General features: G+C 36.0%; 1 protein-coding gene across 2 annotated transcripts in view; it reads right to left on the bottom strand.

Annotated features, from left to right (window-relative positions):
* Positions 1–15,702, bottom strand: part of LOC131156769 ((+)-neomenthol dehydrogenase-like) — a 32,118-nt gene extending 16,416 nt beyond the window's left edge. Inside the window, exons 1-5 of one of the 2 annotated variants that reach the window (XM_058110703.1) lie at positions 15,489–15,666; positions 15,121–15,367; positions 14,555–14,629; positions 13,523–13,702; positions 12,898–13,130 (exon numbers count right to left, since the gene is read on the bottom strand). In XM_058110703.1, coding sequence (XP_057966686.1) covers positions 12,898–13,130; positions 13,523–13,702; positions 14,555–14,629; positions 15,121–15,367; positions 15,489–15,523 — 770 coding nt within the window. In that variant the 5' untranslated portion in view covers positions 15,524–15,666. Of the gene's footprint in view, positions 1–12,590; positions 13,200–13,522; positions 13,703–14,554; positions 14,630–15,120; positions 15,368–15,488 lie in introns of those variants that run through there. The other variant, XM_058110704.1, reaches the window with a different exon arrangement.
* Positions 15,703–20,096: the final 4,394 nt, after the last annotated feature.

Here is a 20,096-nt window from a genome sequence, read left to right as displayed (position 1 = left end):
ATATCTACTAGGCACACTTGAACTAGATTTATGGTATCCAAAGGAAACTGAATTTGAAATGATAAGCTATTCCGATGCAAACTTTGCTGGATGCAAGATAGATAGAAAAAGCACAAGCGAAACGTGTCATTTTCTAGGACACTCTTTAGTCTCATGGTCTTCAAAGAAACAAAACTCTATAACATTATCCACAGCAGAAGCAAAATACATAGCAGTAAGGAGCTGTTATGCCCAAACATTGTATATGAAACAACAACTAAAAGATTTTAAAATTCAATATCAAACTATTCCAATAAAATGTGACAATACAAGTGCTATAAATATTTCAAAAAATTCGGTATCTCACTCAAGAACAAAATATATTGACATAAGACATCACTTCTTGAGAGATCATGTGCAAAACGAAGACATAACGGTAGAATTTGTAAATAAAAATGACCAATTAGCAGATACATTCACAAAACCTCTATCTGAACAGCGATTCATATTCATTAGAAAAAAATTGGGTATGATGCATAATCGAGAAGTAAACTATTTTTTTCTGCTTGGTAGGCTACTGACTTTTCAAATTCTTCATTGACAAGCGCCTGCCTCATCCTAGCAGGCGACTACCTCACGGCGAGTAGGGTTTAAAACCCTGTTTTATGTCATTTTAACTTCCTTCCTTCAGGCACCTGCTCCTTTCTCTCTCTCTCTCTCTCTATGAAATTCCTCTTTCCTATTCTTTTCCACACAGAATCTTCTGCCAAATCAGTCTAAAACCGAACAATCAAACCTACCCTCCACACCAAATCGCGAGTATAACCTAGGGTTTATCAACTTTCCTCTTCCATACAAACATGCCACGGATAAAATCGACTGGTAACAGGGTTCTTCCTCTTCGACAAGGATCAACAATGATGAAGTGGAGAAATGGTTAGTAACTCCACATGCTAAGCAACTCTATAGGAACCAAATCGCTTCAGTCGAACCCATTCTAGGTAAAGTTCTTGATGTTACATTCTTCAATTCCAATTTTTCTAAAATTATGAAACTTTTCAAGGAAATTGGTTGGGATCGGTTTATTACATACCATGCAAAAGGATACTATCCAAACGTAGTTCGGATTTTCTATGCCAATATGGAACGATTTGAAAATGGGATCAAAACAAATCTTCTTGGACAAAATATTCATATTACTCCCATATCTTTGGAAAAAATTCTTCGAGTTAAGCCAGGAGTTTTTGAGGTCCACATTGTTGAGAAACAATGGATTATGTCCCAAGGATTTACTCCAGAGGAATTTTTACCCCTAGTCATAACTGATACTCCTGTAAACTTTGGGCATCCACCTCTTTACAAACAACTCAATCTATAAGCTTTAATCCTACACAAAATTTTTACTTATAATATCCTACCTCGTTCAGGTTCTCATGATCATATTTCATTCTTAGATTGTTTTGTTATGTGATATATTCTTAAAGGAAAAAAAAATTGGATCTTCCAAGTTTACTTATCAAATGGATTATCATGAAAGTTGATGCCCTTCGTGTCATTTTACCATATGCTAGGATGTTAAATATGGTATTTGCTCATTTCAGTGTTCTTACACCATCATTTAACTTCACTAGCAAAACCCATTACGATATCTTTTCTGATACTATTCTTAAGCGTATGGGATATAAGAACTCTCCTCAAGGGTGGTTTCATAAGGGACATCGTCACACCATCTGCACCACCACCTCAGTCTTCCATACTAGCTTCTTCAATTCAACTTGATCCAGAAACTCCTTCTTGGTTCATTCCATTTTTTAATCACTATATGACTTTTAGTGATGAAATGCAATCTGGAGTTGGTACACTTATGGAGAAGGTTTCTACTGTGGAAACTCATTGTTCTAGCCTTGTTCAGCGTGTTGACAAGATTGAACAACATTTGACTAGCTCTTCTAAAGGCAAATCTCCGATGGATATCAGATCTGCTCCATCAAGTGATGATGAATTTGATGAAGAAGAAGAAGAAAGTGGATCTATGGAAACCTCCGATTGATGTGTTTCATCTATGAGCTATTTAAAAACTTTTCTCTATGTATTAGTGCATTACCGGATAGTATGTTCTTTATGTTTGTAAGATTTATAAGTACTATGTATTGCAGCACTTCATTATATTTTTTTTGTATTACTCTTCTCTCCTTTTTGATTGATGTCCAAAGGGGGAAATGTTTGAGAGAAGGGAGTGCAAAAATGAAAAATACTAATATGCAATGGTTTGTAAGACTATGAATATGTATGGATTGTATTATCTTGTGTGGATCTTGTATGAATCATTGTATGGATTATTTTTGCAAGTACCATAAATTCATTTCTTATGTGACTATGATTATGAATATATCATTCTTGTTGAAAGGGAGAGCCATGAGTATTATCTCTTATTATTTTTACTCTCGATTTGTCATCATCAAAAAGGGGGAGATTGTTGGCCTAACAAGGCTTACAATTCTTATTTTGATGATAACAAATCATGATGTGTTTAATATGGTTTAAGTGAAAGTTTTTCAAGAAAAAAACAAAGCTTAAAGGTAGTGACAAAGGTCAAAAGGTTGATAAAGTTTATGGATCAAGAAAGGTCTTGAAGAGCATGAGGATCAAAGATAACTTGATGAATGCTCAAAAGATCAGAAACTCAAAGATGATGGAAGAACAAGGACTTACTTGAAGATCAATGAAATAAAGTTTTAAGGATGTTTGTATGTAAGTACTTTAAGTTAATTTCAAGTATAAACTGAATTGAAGCTCTCATTAAATAAAAAAAAAAACTCAGAAATATATTTTAGAAAAACCCTAAAGTATGTTTTTTAAATCGAAAAAAAAAGTTTTTGAATAAGAAAAGTTTTTGAAAAACAGAAGGGCCAGGGGACTGTCCTCTTGTGGCAGGCAACTGCCAAATTAAATGAAGAATTTTTCAAAGAGGCAGTAGCATGTCAGGCGACTGCCTAAACATAGTCAGGCGCCTAGGTGATCATGTCAGGCAACTGCCTTGGTTCTGGCAGGCAACTTATAGTGTTATGTGTTGTGAGTTTGTTCTATGACAGGTGACTGCCACTCGAACGTTGGCTTCAAAACTCTCAACGGAAAGATTTTTTAAATGGATTTTTTGGACACTATTATTTTGAAAAACTTGGAAACTACTTCAAGAAAACTTTGGGGGTAAGGAATTACTTTTAAACTTCTATAAATAGCCCCAAACTTCAAAGATTTAACACACCAAAAAATTTTCAGCAATCAAAGTTCTCTAAAAAGCTTTCAAATTCTCTTGTGTTCATCCATCTTCATCTACTGAGTTACTGCTAATATAAACTTCGAAGTAAAGCTTTCAAAGTCTAAATCTTTCAATACTTGAAAGATATTTGGTGATTTAAATTCAATATTGAGCTTCAAATTCTTTTATATTTGAATTACTTTGAAGTATTATTGTGCTGAATGTTGTACTAACTTACTCTACTGAGAGAGTATTTTCTTGTACACAAACTCTTCTCTATCTTGATTCTTATTTATAAACGATTCAGGGTTGTAGAATCATTGGACCAAATGAGGGAATATCGTTTGGAGAGGCAGACTCTAGCCTAACGGAAGGAGTGATTGTAATAGGTATTGTTCCACCCGTCAACGGAACTGAACTAGTGAATCCCTTGGTGGTTTGCCAAAGGCGAGAACATAGGCTAGGTATAAGCCGAACCTCGTAAAACCTTATGTCTCTCTTCTTCCTTACTCTTTATTTTTCAACAATACTTACAACTTGCGTGTATGCTTTAAATTGTTAATTCTGAGTGTATGGTTGTTAAATAGACCGGAGGATTATTTGTTTTGACTTGATCAGCATTGATTGCGGAAACCGAAAGGGACTACGTTGGTTAATCATCCTAAACTTATTAATCTGAAAGTTTGTTTAAAAGCAAAATACAAAAAAGAATTGTGAGTTTGGAATAAACATAAGGCTTACATAAATTCAGCGTGCTTTACAATTTATTACAGAGCTATTGATACAAAGATCAAGTTTTTGATTATCTTATTGATTGGTTGTGGTTGAATTGTTTTTATATTTACTTGTTGTGATTGTTGATATAAAATAAAGAATTAAACTTGAAATAATTTTAAAATTTCAATTCATCCTTGGGAAGCTATCCTAATTTCAGAGATGATTAGAGCGATGATGCCGGCGACTACTACGCGAGAGAATCGAGAGAGAAATGTGGAAAGATGCCGAAAAACAGAGATGTAGCCGAGAGAGGACCACGTGCATGCAAGTCTGGAAAACTCTGGAAATGATAATAGAGCTCCGGAGAAACTGTTGCCAGCACTAGTGATACTGGAGAAAACTAGTCGAGATGAGGGGAAAAAACTGAGGGAGCGCCAGAGATGCACTAGCTGGGACTGAGAGCTGACACCAAACCGAACACAAAAACCAGAGATGCACCATTCGAAGACTACTGCTGAAGAAGACGGGAGAACCAAACAGAGAGACGTGAAGACGAACTGAGATGGTGAGAAACTGAAAGACAACCGGAAAAAAAAAAAACAGAGAGCAGACAGATCGCCGGAAAAATGGAGACGCTGGAGAACTGCCGGAGAAGAGGAACAGAGTACTTCGGGATGGCTGGAGAAGATGGAAGACGCCAAGAACTGAGAACAAACGAGAGACTGCTGCTGCTTGTAAGACGCCAACGGTGTAACGTTGCTGCTGCTCTCGCCAGCGACGAAGATGACAATTGAAAGTTGAGAGTTGACGAGAGACTGCCGGAGAGGTTGAGTGAACGACGAACGAGCCTAAGCGAATGCCAGAGGCTGAGAAACGACAAGAAAGGGGCAGAGTTGCTGCCAGAAAATAGAGAGAAAAACGAGTAGAGCGTTGGAGAAGACAACCGGAACTAAGAATTGGTGAGCCCAAACAGAAAAACGATAACTCAAGAGCCGCCAAAGAGTGAGGGAGAGATGCCAATGACGAAGACAGGTAACCCCGAACTGTGATGGTTGGACTGCCGAAAAAAAACCAGAGCACGAACAGAGACGAGTCGCGATCGGGTTCAGACAAGCCGAGCCGAAGTGGAAGACGTGCCGAGTGGAAACTGGAGCAGAGCTTACGCCGGAGCTGCAACAGAGACTAGCCGAGCGGAAGAAGACTGACGGCAGCGGCAAGGTAGAAAAGAAGGTTAAGCAAAAAACCTAGATGAAGAAAAAAGGTTTTTTGTTTTTTTTTTATTTTTCTGCTCTAATACCATGTTAAGAAATTGGGAGAAGAATAATTTTTCTCTATTTATTTCTCACATAGATTACAAGGGTATATACATAAGAGAATTGAAAAAAATAAAAAGTAAATATTGTGTTAAAATAGAAAGTGTAGATATCTCTAATAATCGAAAAAGAAGGGGAGCTTAGATGCATAGTAAGGTTGTCGCCATGTGACTTAAAGGTCACGAATTCGAGGCGTCCTTTCCCTATCCTCGCATACACGGAAGTTTTGTACACCAAGCTGTCCTTTATTTAGTAATTAAAAAAAGAGAAAAAGAAAATAATACCTTCATACATACACATATATAGACATACACATACAAAATAATCAATCATAAATTTAACCATACATCATCAGCATTTGATTTTTTTTTTTTTCTTTTGTGTTCTTTCCTTTGTTAAAACAACCTATGGGTTCTTATCAACCGTTCTCAAAGGTTTCTTGCTTATCTTTTCCATTTGGTTGATGTCAAATTGTCATTGACAATGATGTTGTTGACTAAGCTTTTTTATGTTATTGTTATTTATTTCCAAAAAAAAAATCAACCTTTTAAGCTAATAGAAAATGCAATATGACCACAAAGAACAAACCACCCAACAAACAACACGCTATTCTATGGCAGACATCAAAGGGCAAGTGTGCAACCACTCATGCTACAACTTCTATGAGAAAGTCATTTAGCCTAAGCTATGTTTGATTCATATAATAGTTATTACAATGAAAAATTATAAGAATAAAGGATTCTTTATTTATTTGTTATTATTCCATTTAACATGAAATATAAAATGAATATACATTCCCATGGTGAAATTTGAATTGTCCTTTGTTCCATATTATGCATTAATAAAAAGTTTCAAATTATCACTAGTCTTATGTTAAAAACATATTCTTTAACACAAACTATTGAATTTTTTTTTTATCTTAAATACCTTTATTCCTGAGTAGTCATTAAATGAATGAAGCATAAGCTATAATCTTAAGGCAGATGAATCACTTATAAGTTTTTTATCAAACGCATAATCACCAAAATGCCAAAATTATACTGATGATTGAGCAATGCAACTGTTGCTTGCTTTTTGACAGCATAAAATATTTAGGAGTGTTGGAGAAGTTACAAGAAGTTTAAAAATTTCTCCCAACCCTTTTTCTTATTAAAAACTTAAATATTTAAATGAAGAGTGATGGTTGAACAATTGAGAAGGGCAAAAACTATTTTAATATGCATTTCTAGATAGGCACTAATTTATCTATAAATAAAGCACTCATGATGAAAAAAAAACATATTATTACAACATCTCCTCTCCCTTCTTCCTCCACTATTACATATATATTATAGACATCGATCTTGACTGCTCACCTTGTCTTCCCATTGATGCACTGATGAAATGAGGCTGTTGCTGTTAGGACCCTATGAGCAATTAGAAAAATTGGAACACCAAAAATTTATGTAATTTGGTCAAGATCGACCTACGTCCATGGAGTACACCACAATTCACTTAAAAACTACCTGAAAGAAATACAATTCTCTCAGCTTTTCTCTTCCTCACACTCTCTTTTTCCTCTCTTTTCTTCTCTGTATTTTCATCTCTCCACAGCTCATCTATTTATAGGTAGCTTGTAATCAATTACAATAAATTACATTAAATCAAAATTGAGAGGTTACATCCATCAAAATTAAATGGCCTGCAGATAACATCTCCAGCTTGCAAACGCGTCTCCAGCTCAGCTCACGCATCTCCAGCTCAGCTCATGTGTCTCCAGTTCCAGCACAACAATTTCCCACTTGGAGACAGAGACGCCTCCTCAACCAGTATCAATATATGAATAAATGATGTGCTCAAAATATGTCTTTGGGAATGAAGACCAACTGAAGTTGAACACAACTTTAATTTCTCTGTAGTTACCACCTTAGTTAACATATCTGCCGAATTTCTGCTACCTTGGATTTTTTCAAATTTCAACACGCCGTCCTCTATCAGAGATCTGACGAAATGATAACGCAATCCAATATGCTTAGTTATAAAATAAAATGCGAAATTATTTGCCAAATGTATCGCACTCTGACTGTCACTGTACAAAACATTCCTCACCTACTTTAATCCAAACTCCGTTAACAAACCCTGAAGTCAAATCATCTCTTTACTGGCTTCTGTCACTGCTACATACTTAGCTTTTGTAGTAGATAAAACAACAATCTTCTATATCTATGACATCCAACTAATAGTTGTTGTGCCAACAGTGAATATATATCCGGTGGTGCTTCTGCGATGATCAATTTCACTTGCAAAACCAACATCTACAAATCCTTGAATTTTCAAATTGCTTTTGCTGAAACATAGGCACTTATCAATAGTGCCACGTAGATATCTCAAAATCCACTTCACTACTTTCTAGTGTGTCTTCCCTGGATTTGACATATATCTGCTGACAACTCCCACTACTTGGCCAATATCTGGTCTAGTACCAACCATAGCATACATAAGACTTCCAACGGCTGAGGCATATGGTACCTTAGCCATGAAATATTTTTCTTCATCTGTCTAGGGAGACTGGTCATTAGAGAGATGGAAGTGACCTAGCAATGGTGTATTTATAGCTTTGGCACTGCTCATGTTGAACCTCTATAAAACACGACTGATGTACTCTGACAAAGATAACTGCAATGTACCTTGTTGCTTATCTTTAGAGAACCGCATCCCAAGAATTTGCTTTACAGGACCCAAGTCTTTCATATCAAATTGCTTTGACAATTGCTGATTCAATTTTTTGATCTCTTCTATATCTGATCCTGCAACTAGCATATCATCAACATATAACAGTAAGATAATATAGCTAGTACGATACCTTTTGAAGTAGCAACAGTGGTCAGCTTTGCACTTTTGAAAATTGTTCCTCTGCATACAGTTGTCAAATTTCTTGTACCATTGCCTAGGAACTTGTTTGAGATCATACAAACTCTTCTTCAATTTGCATATAAGATTCTCTTTACCTTTAACTGAGAAACCTTCTAGCTATTACATATAAATTTCCTCATCAAGATCACCGTGAAGAAATGTCGTCTTTACGTCCAACTGCTCAAGATGTAAATCCTCTGAGGCAACAATACTCAAGACAGATCTGATGGTTGTCAGCTTGACAACTAGTGCAAAAATATCAATATAGTCAATTCCTTCTTTCTATTCAAAACCTTTGACTACTAACCAAGTTTTATACCTCTTGGATCCGTCATGCTCTTCTTTGATCCTATACACCCATTTGTTGTGAAAAGTCTTCTTACCATTGGCTAACTTAGCTAGTTCCCATGTTTTGTTGGAGTTAAGAGACTTCATCTCATCTTTCATTGCAAGCTCCCACTTGCTCGAATCTCTTGCCTGACATGCTTCAACATAGCATTCAGGTTATCCTCCATCTGTAAGAAGTAAATGATTCACATACCTAATGTTTTGTACATGTTGCCAAGAAGATCTCCTAAACTCTGGTGCTAGAGTAGGAGGTGGTGGTGCAACAATATGCTCCACAGGTTCCTCTACTTGAGGATTCTCAATATTTTTAGCTAAGGATTCTCCATGTTCCGCTGACGTGTCCTTACACCTTCTAAAACATTATCCACATCTACAAAGGTTGTTTCAGACTCTGTAGTCTCTATTGTATGTCTATCTTTGTACATCACATTTTCATCAAAAATCACATCTTTGCTTCTGATCACTTTTTTATTTTCATCATCCCAAATGTGATACCCATATTCATCTCTACTATAACTGATGAAAGTGCATTTTCAGGATTTCGGATCCAACTTATTCTTGACATGATCATTGATATGTACATATGCAACACAATCAAAAACTTTCAAATGTAAAAGTCTTACCTCTTTATTGTTCCATACTTCTTCTGGTAGACTATAGTCCAATGGTACTGACTGACTTGTTAATCAAATAAGATACTGTGTTAACTGCTTCTGCCCAAAACATCTTTGGCAAGCCTGACTGCATACGCATGCTTCTGGCTTTTTCTGTCAATGTTCTGTTCATCCGCACGGCTACGCCGTTGTGTTGAGGCATACCTGGCACAGTTCTTTCCATTCTGATACCATGCTCATAGCATAATTTCTTGAACTCAGTGTCAACATACTCACCACCGTTATTTGTTCTCAGCTTCTTGATTTTCAAACCAGTTTCTTTTTCTACCATTACTTTCCAAATTTTAAAAGCATCAAAAACATCAGATTTATATTTCAAGAAGTAAACTCATACCTTCCATGAATGATCATCAATAAATGTGACGAAGTAATGTTTCCCACCCGTGAATGAAATGGTTGTTGGTCCCTATACATCTGAATGGACTAACTCAAGTCTCTCCTTCTTTAGGGTACTGATGTTTGTCTTAAAACTGACTCTCTTCTATTTCCCACATATGCAATCCTCACATGTGTCAATCTTTACCGACTATAAATCACTCAGCTTATCCTTTGAGTGCATCACCCTGAGTCCCTCCTCACTCAGGTGTCCAAGTCATTGATGTCATATGTTGTTATCATCATTTCCTATAGCAACTGTAATAGACATGCATGCATTAGGATTTACATAAAGAGTACCACCTTTTTTACCTCGTGCAATCGTCAGTGCACCCTTCGAAATCTTCCATCCATCACCAATGAAAGTTGTGTTATATCTTTCATCTTCTAGTTGACTGATTGAGATCAAATTCTTTTTCAAGTCTGGAATATATCTAACATCTCTTAGTTTTCATACTGACCCATTCATATTGATCTTCACTCTCCCCTTGTCGGCAATGTCGCAAGATTGATCATTGCCAAGATATACTTTACCGAAATTACCTGATGTATACTCCTCTAGACAATCTCTGTTGCAAGTGGTATGAAATGAACCTCCAGAGTCTAACACCTAAGACTCCTTTTTACTCGCCAAAGAGCAAATCAACATATCATCATTTTACGAAACAACGTTTGCTTCTATCTTTGCTCTCGTCTCATATTCTTTTCTTCAGACTTTTATACTGGCTTTTGTAATGACTAGTTTTTCCATAGTTCCAGCACTCAATAATTTTTGTGCCCTGGGAACCTGTGTCCTGATATGTCGCCGTTGTTTGATCATCCATGCCTATTTCCTGTGCCTCAACTTTTCATGTTCAAGGCTAAACTCAAAGTGGAGCCACGATTTGACTGCATTCTAATTTCTTCCGTTAAAATAATGCTGACAACCTCATCATATACAAGCTTTGATTTCCCCGCGGAGCTACTGATTGTAGTAACAATGCCATTCGAACTTTCGGGAAACTGACTGAGAATCAGTAGGGCACGAATCTCACTATCAAATGTTATCCCGACTGAGGTGAGTTGATCTGACAAGTCGTTGAAATTATTTAAATGTCTGCTAAAACTTTCACCTGCAGACATGGTCATAGTAAATAATCTTTTCATAAGATATACCTTATTAGCGGCTGACAGCTGCTCGGACATATTAGAAAACGCATCCATCAAAGACTTGGTGGATGATATATGCTTGATATTGAATGTCACAAACTTTGACAACGTCATTCTAATGGCTCCAAGAGCTTTTCGATCAAGCAACTCCCACTCGTCCTCGTTCATAGATGTTGGCTTACGCTTCAATGGTAAGTGCAACTCTTTCTCAAACAAATAATTTTCAATCTGCATCTTCTAGAAACTGAAATTGTTGTCATTGAACATTTCGATCTTTAAGCTCTTTTCGTTTGACATATCGATTCACTGATCTAGAGATGGAATTAGCTCAAATGAATAGCACAGTTAGATCCAAAATGGTCGAAAACCTTAGAAATGGTTCAAGTCGTTCGAAAAATGAACCCAAAATGACTTTGAAAAGCTCGGTTAAAGATCAAGTCAAACCTGGTCAACAATGCTGATGTGGCAAGTGCTTACGTGGCACTGTGGGGCCCACTTGCTGATGTGGCAATGCTTACATGTCATTGTGGGGCCACATGCTAGTGTGGCAATGCTAACGTGGCACTGGGGCCCACCTGCTGACGTGGCAGATGGCGTGGCGACTGACAGGACGCCGCTAATGTGGCAGGCTCTGGAGTGGGCGTCGAGTTTGTCTGGGTTGGATAGAGATCTGGGTCGAGTGCGGACCGGGTATGGAGCGGGCTTCTAGTTCAAGTTGAGGATTTTCAGGTCAAGTTGAGGCAGCCAGGCGAGGACGACGCTTGGCGTGTGTGCAGGGTGCGTGACAGGCAACTCACTGGCGTGTGACGAGGCATATTGCTCCAACGAGGCACGTGTTGGCGTGTGTGCCTCCGTCTGAACTCCTTTCGAGCTCCAGCTTTGCACCGTTGGCTTCGTCTTGGCGAGGTGAACGTGATGGTGGCCTCAAATTTTAATTTCAAGCCACTGGACAGAGCTCTGATTTTGGTGAACAACTCTAATCTGGCCTTTTTGCTCCAACTAGGCCCTGATACCACTTGTTAGGACCCTATGAGCAACCAAAAAAATTGGGACACCAGAAATTTACGTGATTCGGCCAAGATCAACCTACGTCCACGAAGCACACCACACTTCACTTAAAAACTGCCAAAAAGAAATACAATTCTCTCAACTTCTCTTTTCCTCACACTCTCTTCTTCTTTCTCTCTTTTCTTTTCTATATTTTCGCCTCTCCACAGCTCCTCTCTTCCTCACACTCTTCTTCTTCCTCTCTTTTCTTTTCTATATTTTTGCCTCTCCACAGTTCCTCTATTTATAGGTAGCTTGGAATCAATTACAATAAATTACATTAAATCAAAATTGAGAGGTTACATCCATCAAAATTAAATGGTCTGCGGATAACATCTCCATCTTGCAAATGCGTCTCCAGCTCAGCCCACGCATCTCCAGCTTAGCTCACGCGTCTCTAGCTCCAGCACAACAGTTGCGAACAAATTTGGATATTATCTTTAAAATGGTACTATTTGCCAATATCATCCACACATAGAAAGGCGAGGCAATATCACGTTTTAACACAGCAGTTGAAAGGCAAGGCAATATCATCTTTTAACACAGCAGTTATCTTTTGACTCACAGAGATAGCCTGCATTACTCTATTTTAATCTTGTTTATTTATACGTATTATCTTCTTGATTTAGTACATATAAGCAATGTTTCAAGAAATTGATGACTCAGAACTGATCAATTACACTTCCAGCAGGTAACATCAACAAGCATAGAGCAAACACAGCTTCTTCTCAGCTCTTTGAGCTTGTATGTTGGTTTTTTGACGACATACACACAAGATCAACCAAGCCCGCTGCAAAGATTAACCTGTCATTATCATGCAAGCTCAAAAAACCCAAGTTCATGTTATCTATAAGCCATTTATTCTGTCTCTGCTATTGTGCATGCATGATTGTGCAAGAACTTGAACATTGTTTGGATCATATCAACTCACAGACCTCACATTTTGGTGATACCAAAAAGTACAGTAATCCACTAGCTTAGGCAGTTCGCATAAGCAAACTATGACAGGGAATTGTTTAGAAGATGGCATACTTATTGCTTTGCCCGTCAAAATACTTAGATGGATCATTTTTAGTCAAAAGAAGTCGCTTCCTTCCGAACAAAGAATAGTCCAGAAGGCCCACCGTCAGGCAGAAGCGCTAGCCGCACAGGACTTTCAGCCCCATCCTCAGCAGTTAATATGCCAGTGTTGAAGTTTATGTCTGTTTTCACAAAGCCGGGACAGACACAATTGATGCAGAAATCTGGGTACTTCTTGGCCAGAATCCTTGTATAGGCATTCAGGGCTGCTTTTGAAACTCTATAGGCAGGCAGAAAAGGCCAGCCTTTGCTTTCTAGCAAACCATCCTCAACATCCTTTAGAAAACCGTTCAGCACCTCATCAACTCTTTCTTCTGTGAGGCCTTCAGCATCACTTAGTATTCCCTTCGCCTCATTTGATATGTTCTGAAACAACATGATTGGAGAAAGGTTTAGCCTTTCCTATGAATACATAAATACAATCTCAATATAATCGTGAAACAAGGATTCCATATCTGCAAGAAAGTAAAGCTAGGAAATAGTTCACAAAATATCCTCATTAATGTCAACTCTGGGTAGAGCCAATGCTGATTGAAGGGAAAAATCCAAACAAGCTTGCAATTTTGCATAGAGCCAGGATCATAAATAAATAAATAAAACAAAAAATGTAGGGAAGGTTTTTAATGGGATAAAGGAAAACATGCAGCCTACATACAAACTTATCTCAAATAAGTCAATGGCTTTTATACCTTCAATTTCCCCATGGAGGAGGACACATTAACAATCCTTGCAGAATTGGATAATTGGAGGAGGGGAATAAAAGCTTCAATCATTCTTTTGGCACCATAATAGTTTGTTTTCAGGCACACTTCTGCAGATTCATATGTCTCTGTCGATATATTGTTCCAATTCACTTGTGCTCCACCTGGCTGCATCAGCAAAAATAGACTCATAATCTTGGCGGCTATTATATACTCTTCATTTTCATAAGGGTAAGTGGAGAGGGAAAATCAAAGCACCAGCATGACCAAATAGAGGGGATATACATATACATCTGCCCCACCATGGTATAGGGGGAAAAAACCGATGACGAACAAAAAGGGGGTGCCAACTTGATTCCTATTAAGACAGCTTGCACATTGCAATAGGCATGGTATAGTTTCAAATTAGAAATACATTTCCATATGTGTGTGTATCCATTTATTTATGTACAAAGAAAGAAACTTACACTTATGAAACTAACAAACATAAGCTAATTTAACATGGCATTGAGAAACTTGAGATTGAGGCACGCTGTAGGCTAATGTTTGAAAGTATGGGTTTTGAAGTTTGCACTTGCATTGGTGCAGAATTTAACAAAAGGCCACTTCAATTTTATATGGTGTTAAGTTCAAATCCACACAATTTCAAATCCAAGGACCAAACTCCATCCTCCCAAACACAAAGCAAGGATGAAAGCATTCTTCTCCATTCAAGAAACAACTCTAGCATAGATGCATTAAAACACTGCAACATATTCTCTTAGAACCTCCATAGGTCCTCTGGCACAACAAACAAAAGCCCCCTTATATGGAAATTTGCCATTTCAGATTTCAACACCCTTTGATAAAATCAAGTTGAATAATGATTCCAAGCAAGTGCAAGGTAAAGTCTAGCCAACACATTTAAGTTCTATAATCATTCTAGGATCCACTAGACTAGAAATTGCTTTTCCTTGAAGTTGCTTCCAAATACAAACATATCTTATGTTTTAATATACATTTAAAAAACAAAATACATACCGCACCACGGCCAAAACCTGAAGCTCTAAAAGCATCAACATCCACTATGGCTCCACTAATTCCGGCATTATTCACCTGCTCAGAATTCCAAATTTTTGCATTTTATTCCTAAAAGGGGGAAAACAAATCAACAGAAGACAAGATAAAGAGTACAGCAGGGAACAAGGATAGCAGAATTGCAAACAAAATTCATGATTAATGTAGCAAATAAATAAAATACATTACAAAGCACCACACAATCCCTAAAAGCCATCTGATCCTTCCAGGGCTTACACATAAATTTATCAAATGTATGTAATCTTGTAGGCAAGAGAGTGATATTCATTTCTTGCTTTACTTGCCAACTATATATTGCACAACAACGCAACACAATTTCGACCCAAAAAAATATCATTATAATCTTATATAAGAAGCATTATTTGGATTGAGCGATGGCCCAAATCCATGTTTCTAATGAGGAGAAAAAATAATAATAATAATAATAATAATGAAGGGGCATTTAGGCATGTTCTAAATTTACAAATTCACCATCAAACCCGAAATCCCAAGTGACTTCAAATCAATACCAAGATGTCAAGCCTTCCAAATCTGGCTTTGATGAACTCTGCAAGTGAAGCAATGTTAGTGGGATCAGTCACATCGAGCTGATGAAAAACCACAAGGTCAGATAGACCAGATTTCTTGAGTTCTTCAACAGCTTCAAGTCCCCTCTTCTCATCTCTGGCTGTTACCACCACCGTCACCCCATTAGAAGCCAATTGCCTACATATCTCCAACCCAATCCCCTTATTTCCTCCTGTTACAACTGCATACCTAGAGAGAGAGAGAGAGAGAGAGAGAGTAGTGGAAAAATGTTAAATGAAACAGGAAGGATGCATGCAGGGGAAGTTGGAGTTAGATCGACGGTGCAGAAAGGCCGTGAAGAACAGAGTACCTGTTTGATGGAGGCAATGTGGGTGCTTCTGCCATGGCAGGTACGCTGAAGAAGTTGGAGATTAAGATTGATAAGGAAACAAAATAGGCTCTCTCAGTTGAATTGCAAGTAAAATTGCATCTTTCCTGTGTGTTCTTGCTTTGGCAGAGCTTATCTTTGGTCTTTGGTTGGCGGAAATAAAAAATAATAATGAAAAAGATTAAAACAAAAAACAAAAAACAAAAAACAAAAAATTAAGCAAGTAAATTTAAAATGCGAAAGTAACCCGAGACAATGTCCTTGTCGCTAAGCACATATCCCAAGAGCAACATCTTGGGTTTCTTCTGTTTTTGTCTAAATTACTAGGTGGGATTTGTTTTGAGGAATCAAAATTGTTTCATTAAATAATATTTGTAACATTTTGTTTTTGAGAATAATGTATTTGCTTTAAAATTTTCTTTTATTTTGGTCGTATTATAAAATTTTTAAATATTTAAATAAAATACTCAATATTTTATTCAACATGAAAAAAATTTTAAATAAACGTCTACTATATCGTTAAGTCATGCATAAAAAATAATCGTATTTTGAATAAAAAAATTTACTAAGTATTTATCGAGAGGGGCTTGTGGGGCTCATCAAACCTACCCTTAATTTGGTGCTATTTTCGAAGGATTCAATTAGGTTGGAATTAGAGTGATTAAAAATGTATATATTTAAATATAATAATGTATGGTACCTTGGAATGCTAATGTTTAATTGATTTAGTTTTAGAAATAATTATTATTTGACTTGGTAATAGTGGAACATTGGTATGAGATTTTCATACTTCGTTGACTCCAATTTCAAAATAGACACGAGAGTGAAATATTACATTCGTTACATTTGTAAAAATATTAAAAATTATATATTTTCATAATTTTTTTAAAAAATAGATAAAATGTAAAAAAAATATTTTTTAACTATTAATCACTACTATTTCTATTTCTTGCAATTAACAAAATCTTTTGTGATAAAAATTTAATTTTCATAAATATAAATTTAGTGGAGCCTTAATATATATATATATATACAAAAACTCACGTGAAATTTTTTTTTAAAAAAAAGTAATTTAATAAACCAAGAGAACCTAAATTTAATGGCATGCACCTTATACTATACATGTAAAATACAATCAGTGATTTTCATGATAATCTCACCTAAAATCACATACAAAAATAATAGGTGCAAATGATCTAGTTTTAGGTTGCATCTCTCCAAAATATTTATGAAATACATATTTTTATTTTTTTAAAAAATAAAATAATATATTTTTTATTTGATTACGTTTGAACTATACATTGTGAAACAAAACATTCACAAATGAAGCAAATCAAGAGCGGCTAGCAAGGCAAATGGATTTCGGAAGGATACCCTTATCGATCAAACGAGGGAGATATGAGTTCAATTCAAGCGGATAAGGTTTTATCCATGTCTTCTTACAAACGAAATTTCAATGGAACCTAAGGAAATTTTTTGACCATGCATGCAGAAGAGGACTATTCAATCTTCATAAACTATCATATGGATAATTCAACTTACTACAATAACTTACTACGAGTATCATTAAAAAGGAAAAGTTGTATTTATATTTATACCCATGACATTTTATACTAGTTTGGTTAAAAAAAAATTGACTGCTCTGAGTTACATGTAGAGAATTAAAAATACACGAAACGCATGTTTGATTCATTTCAAAAATTTCATGTGATGGGCATTTTAAGATCTTGAAAATATTATGCAATATCCTCATTTATATTTTTTAATAATCACGATTTCTATGACATCATAGACATAATATTCCAAATCAAATGCTTAGCCTTTATTTTATACAATAATCATAATAATAATTTTGAGAATTTTAGTAAAGTTCTACATATCATCGCTTATTTTAATAATTCTCTCTCTCTCTCTCTCTCTACTTACACTTGATTAGACATATCTAAATCAATAATGTACTAAGTTCTTTTAAAGCATGTTCTCACTTGTATGGCGACTCATTTGTTGGCAGTCTTAGACATTTCGAAAGCAGTTCACAAGAAGATAAATTCTATCCTCTCAACATTGTTTTGAGGTGAGATAAATGGAAAGCCAAAAATTAAGTGGTGCTCGTTGTAGCGCCCCAAACCCGGTGGGGCCCGAAGTGCTATCTTGTCTACATATGTCTCTGATACCATACTGTTGTAACCCAAAATCCCGCAATAGGTACCGGGTACACCTATCCATATCTCAAATAAAACATACAGTGAAAACATATACAAAAACCCTGAATACAATACCATAGTTCTAGAACCATCATATCATATAAACACATGTCTCCTCAAAAACCAAATAATACTACAGCCCAAGGTAATACAAAACATATCCATATACATACATACTAGTGTCTCACCAGCACTATCTTTAAACCCCACTAACTAATCCTGCTTGGAGCTCTCTAAGCTCAACTCCCTGGATTTTCTGAAATATTAAAAGATTATAGGAGTGAGACACCTCTCAGTAAGATGGAATAGATTATTGTCAATGTGTGGCAACATGAGTTTTGGTGTAGCATAACTTATAACCTTTAAATAATTAACTTTAACTAGTAAATCATGTAAATCTGTACTCATATACATATATATATATATATATATATATATATATATATATATGAAAACATACATGCTTTTCTACATAAACATACTTTATCATAATAGATTTTTCTGTGTACGTAAATTGTCTGATATATCTATACATATAATCGGATTATGCGGCCCGTAGGCTGGACTTAGCAATGGTTGGACATAAAGTCTGTAAGTACGATTGCCCACCTAGCTTGGTCTAGACCCATCCTACTCTTTGCAACACTTCACGGGTCAATTGACTATCCAACACCAACACTCTATTTGAGAAGCATGGTTGCACTAATTGATCTACACACCCAGCCTAGTCCAAACTCATCCTACTCTCCGTAACACTTCTCGGACAGGACACAGGGGGGTTACACTATCGTATCTTGCTAACTAGCTATGGTACCATGCTTTGAACATAATTAGTCCATCAGGGTTCTGATATAATATAGTACAATTTATTATATAAGTGTTATCATGATCTCATTTCATACTCATTATTTCATAAATCTGTGTAAATTATGTTTTCACTCTCACGCCATATCTGTCAAATCATAATCGGTATAAAACTGTTATATCTTAACTATCTTGGTGTAAAACCGGCATAACATATCATAACTCGGCCTAAAGCCGACATTTCATAACTCTGCATAAATTTGTCATGTCATGTTTCTACAAAATTCTATCGTATCATGAATTCTGTATAAATTTTGTCATATCATGAATTCTGAAAATAAATTTGTATTTTCGTAAATCATGTATGAATCTATCATATTATTATTTCTTTATAAATCTATCATATCAAAATTTTGAAATAACTCTATCATAATTTCATTACTCATGCCACAAAATTTGAGTAAATATTTCCTTATATAATAATCTGCCTGAAAAACTAATTTATTCTACTAAAAATAACAGTATAAACTTTCCTAGGGTTTACCCAAATTCAATTACCAGGTTTTTTTCCCAAAACATACATATAATAAATTTCAAAATCTATCATTTCCATATGCCTGAATACCTAGAAAATTATATATAATATTCTTGTAATCGAATACTATAATTTAAGTAGTTAAACTACTGAAAATGATCGACATAATTTATACCCCTTACATGTTTACCGAAGGTATGCCTGCAGGGATCCTGAAACGATGCCTGCAGCATTTGGAGCACAAAACCCTGTATTCATATACTTTAGTTTAATCGGTTCATCTCTAAAACAACTAACATAATTTTATTCTCCTTACCTTAACTCTTGAGTGGTGCCTAGAATCCTCAAAACACAAATCAGTTCCGGTGAAAACGACGAGGATCACTGCTAGGCCTTAGAAATGATGTTTGATCGTGAATTCGGCCAAAGATTGGAGAGAGAGAGAGAGAGAGAGAGATAATAGTTGCTGCCCAGACGAAACCGTCCACGGTTTGGTTTTTAACCAAACCATTTTTTTACCATTTTACCTTCACCCACCCTTGATAACTCAAAACCATCGACGGTTTTTCCTGAGCTCCACCAAACCGTCGACAATTTGATCTGCACCAAACCGAAATCCCTTTTTTTCGTATTATTTTTATTTTGTTTTTTCCTACGTCTCTACATCCTCCCCTCAATTTTGTTCTCGAAATTTGCTAACTAACATTTATACCACTTTTGGAAAATTCGCTGAAATTTAATTAATTACTCTCACTTGTGGCGGAGGAATACCATGGTTACATAAACGGCTCTTGGAGATTACAATAACCAAATCAAAACTCTCCCAAAACCACTTTACATAAAAACCATCATATTTAGATTTACAATTAATTACACTCAACTACTTCACTTGCACGAAACTTGCTTACATACAAACGAATACTTACCTGAACTATTACATTATCTATCTAACTATAGGCCCCACTGAACAAGTATGGGTACTTCTGGCGCATTTCCTCCTCTAGTTCCCATGAGACTTCCTCAACTGCGTGATTACGCTAGGGCACT

The sequence above is a fragment of the Malania oleifera genome, chromosome 5, assembly GCF_029873635.1.
Source record: "Malania oleifera isolate guangnan ecotype guangnan chromosome 5, ASM2987363v1, whole genome shotgun sequence".
NCBI classification, from domain to species: Eukaryota; Viridiplantae; Streptophyta; class Magnoliopsida; order Santalales; family Ximeniaceae; genus Malania; species Malania oleifera.
This window is presented reverse-complemented; position numbering and strand designations above follow the sequence as displayed.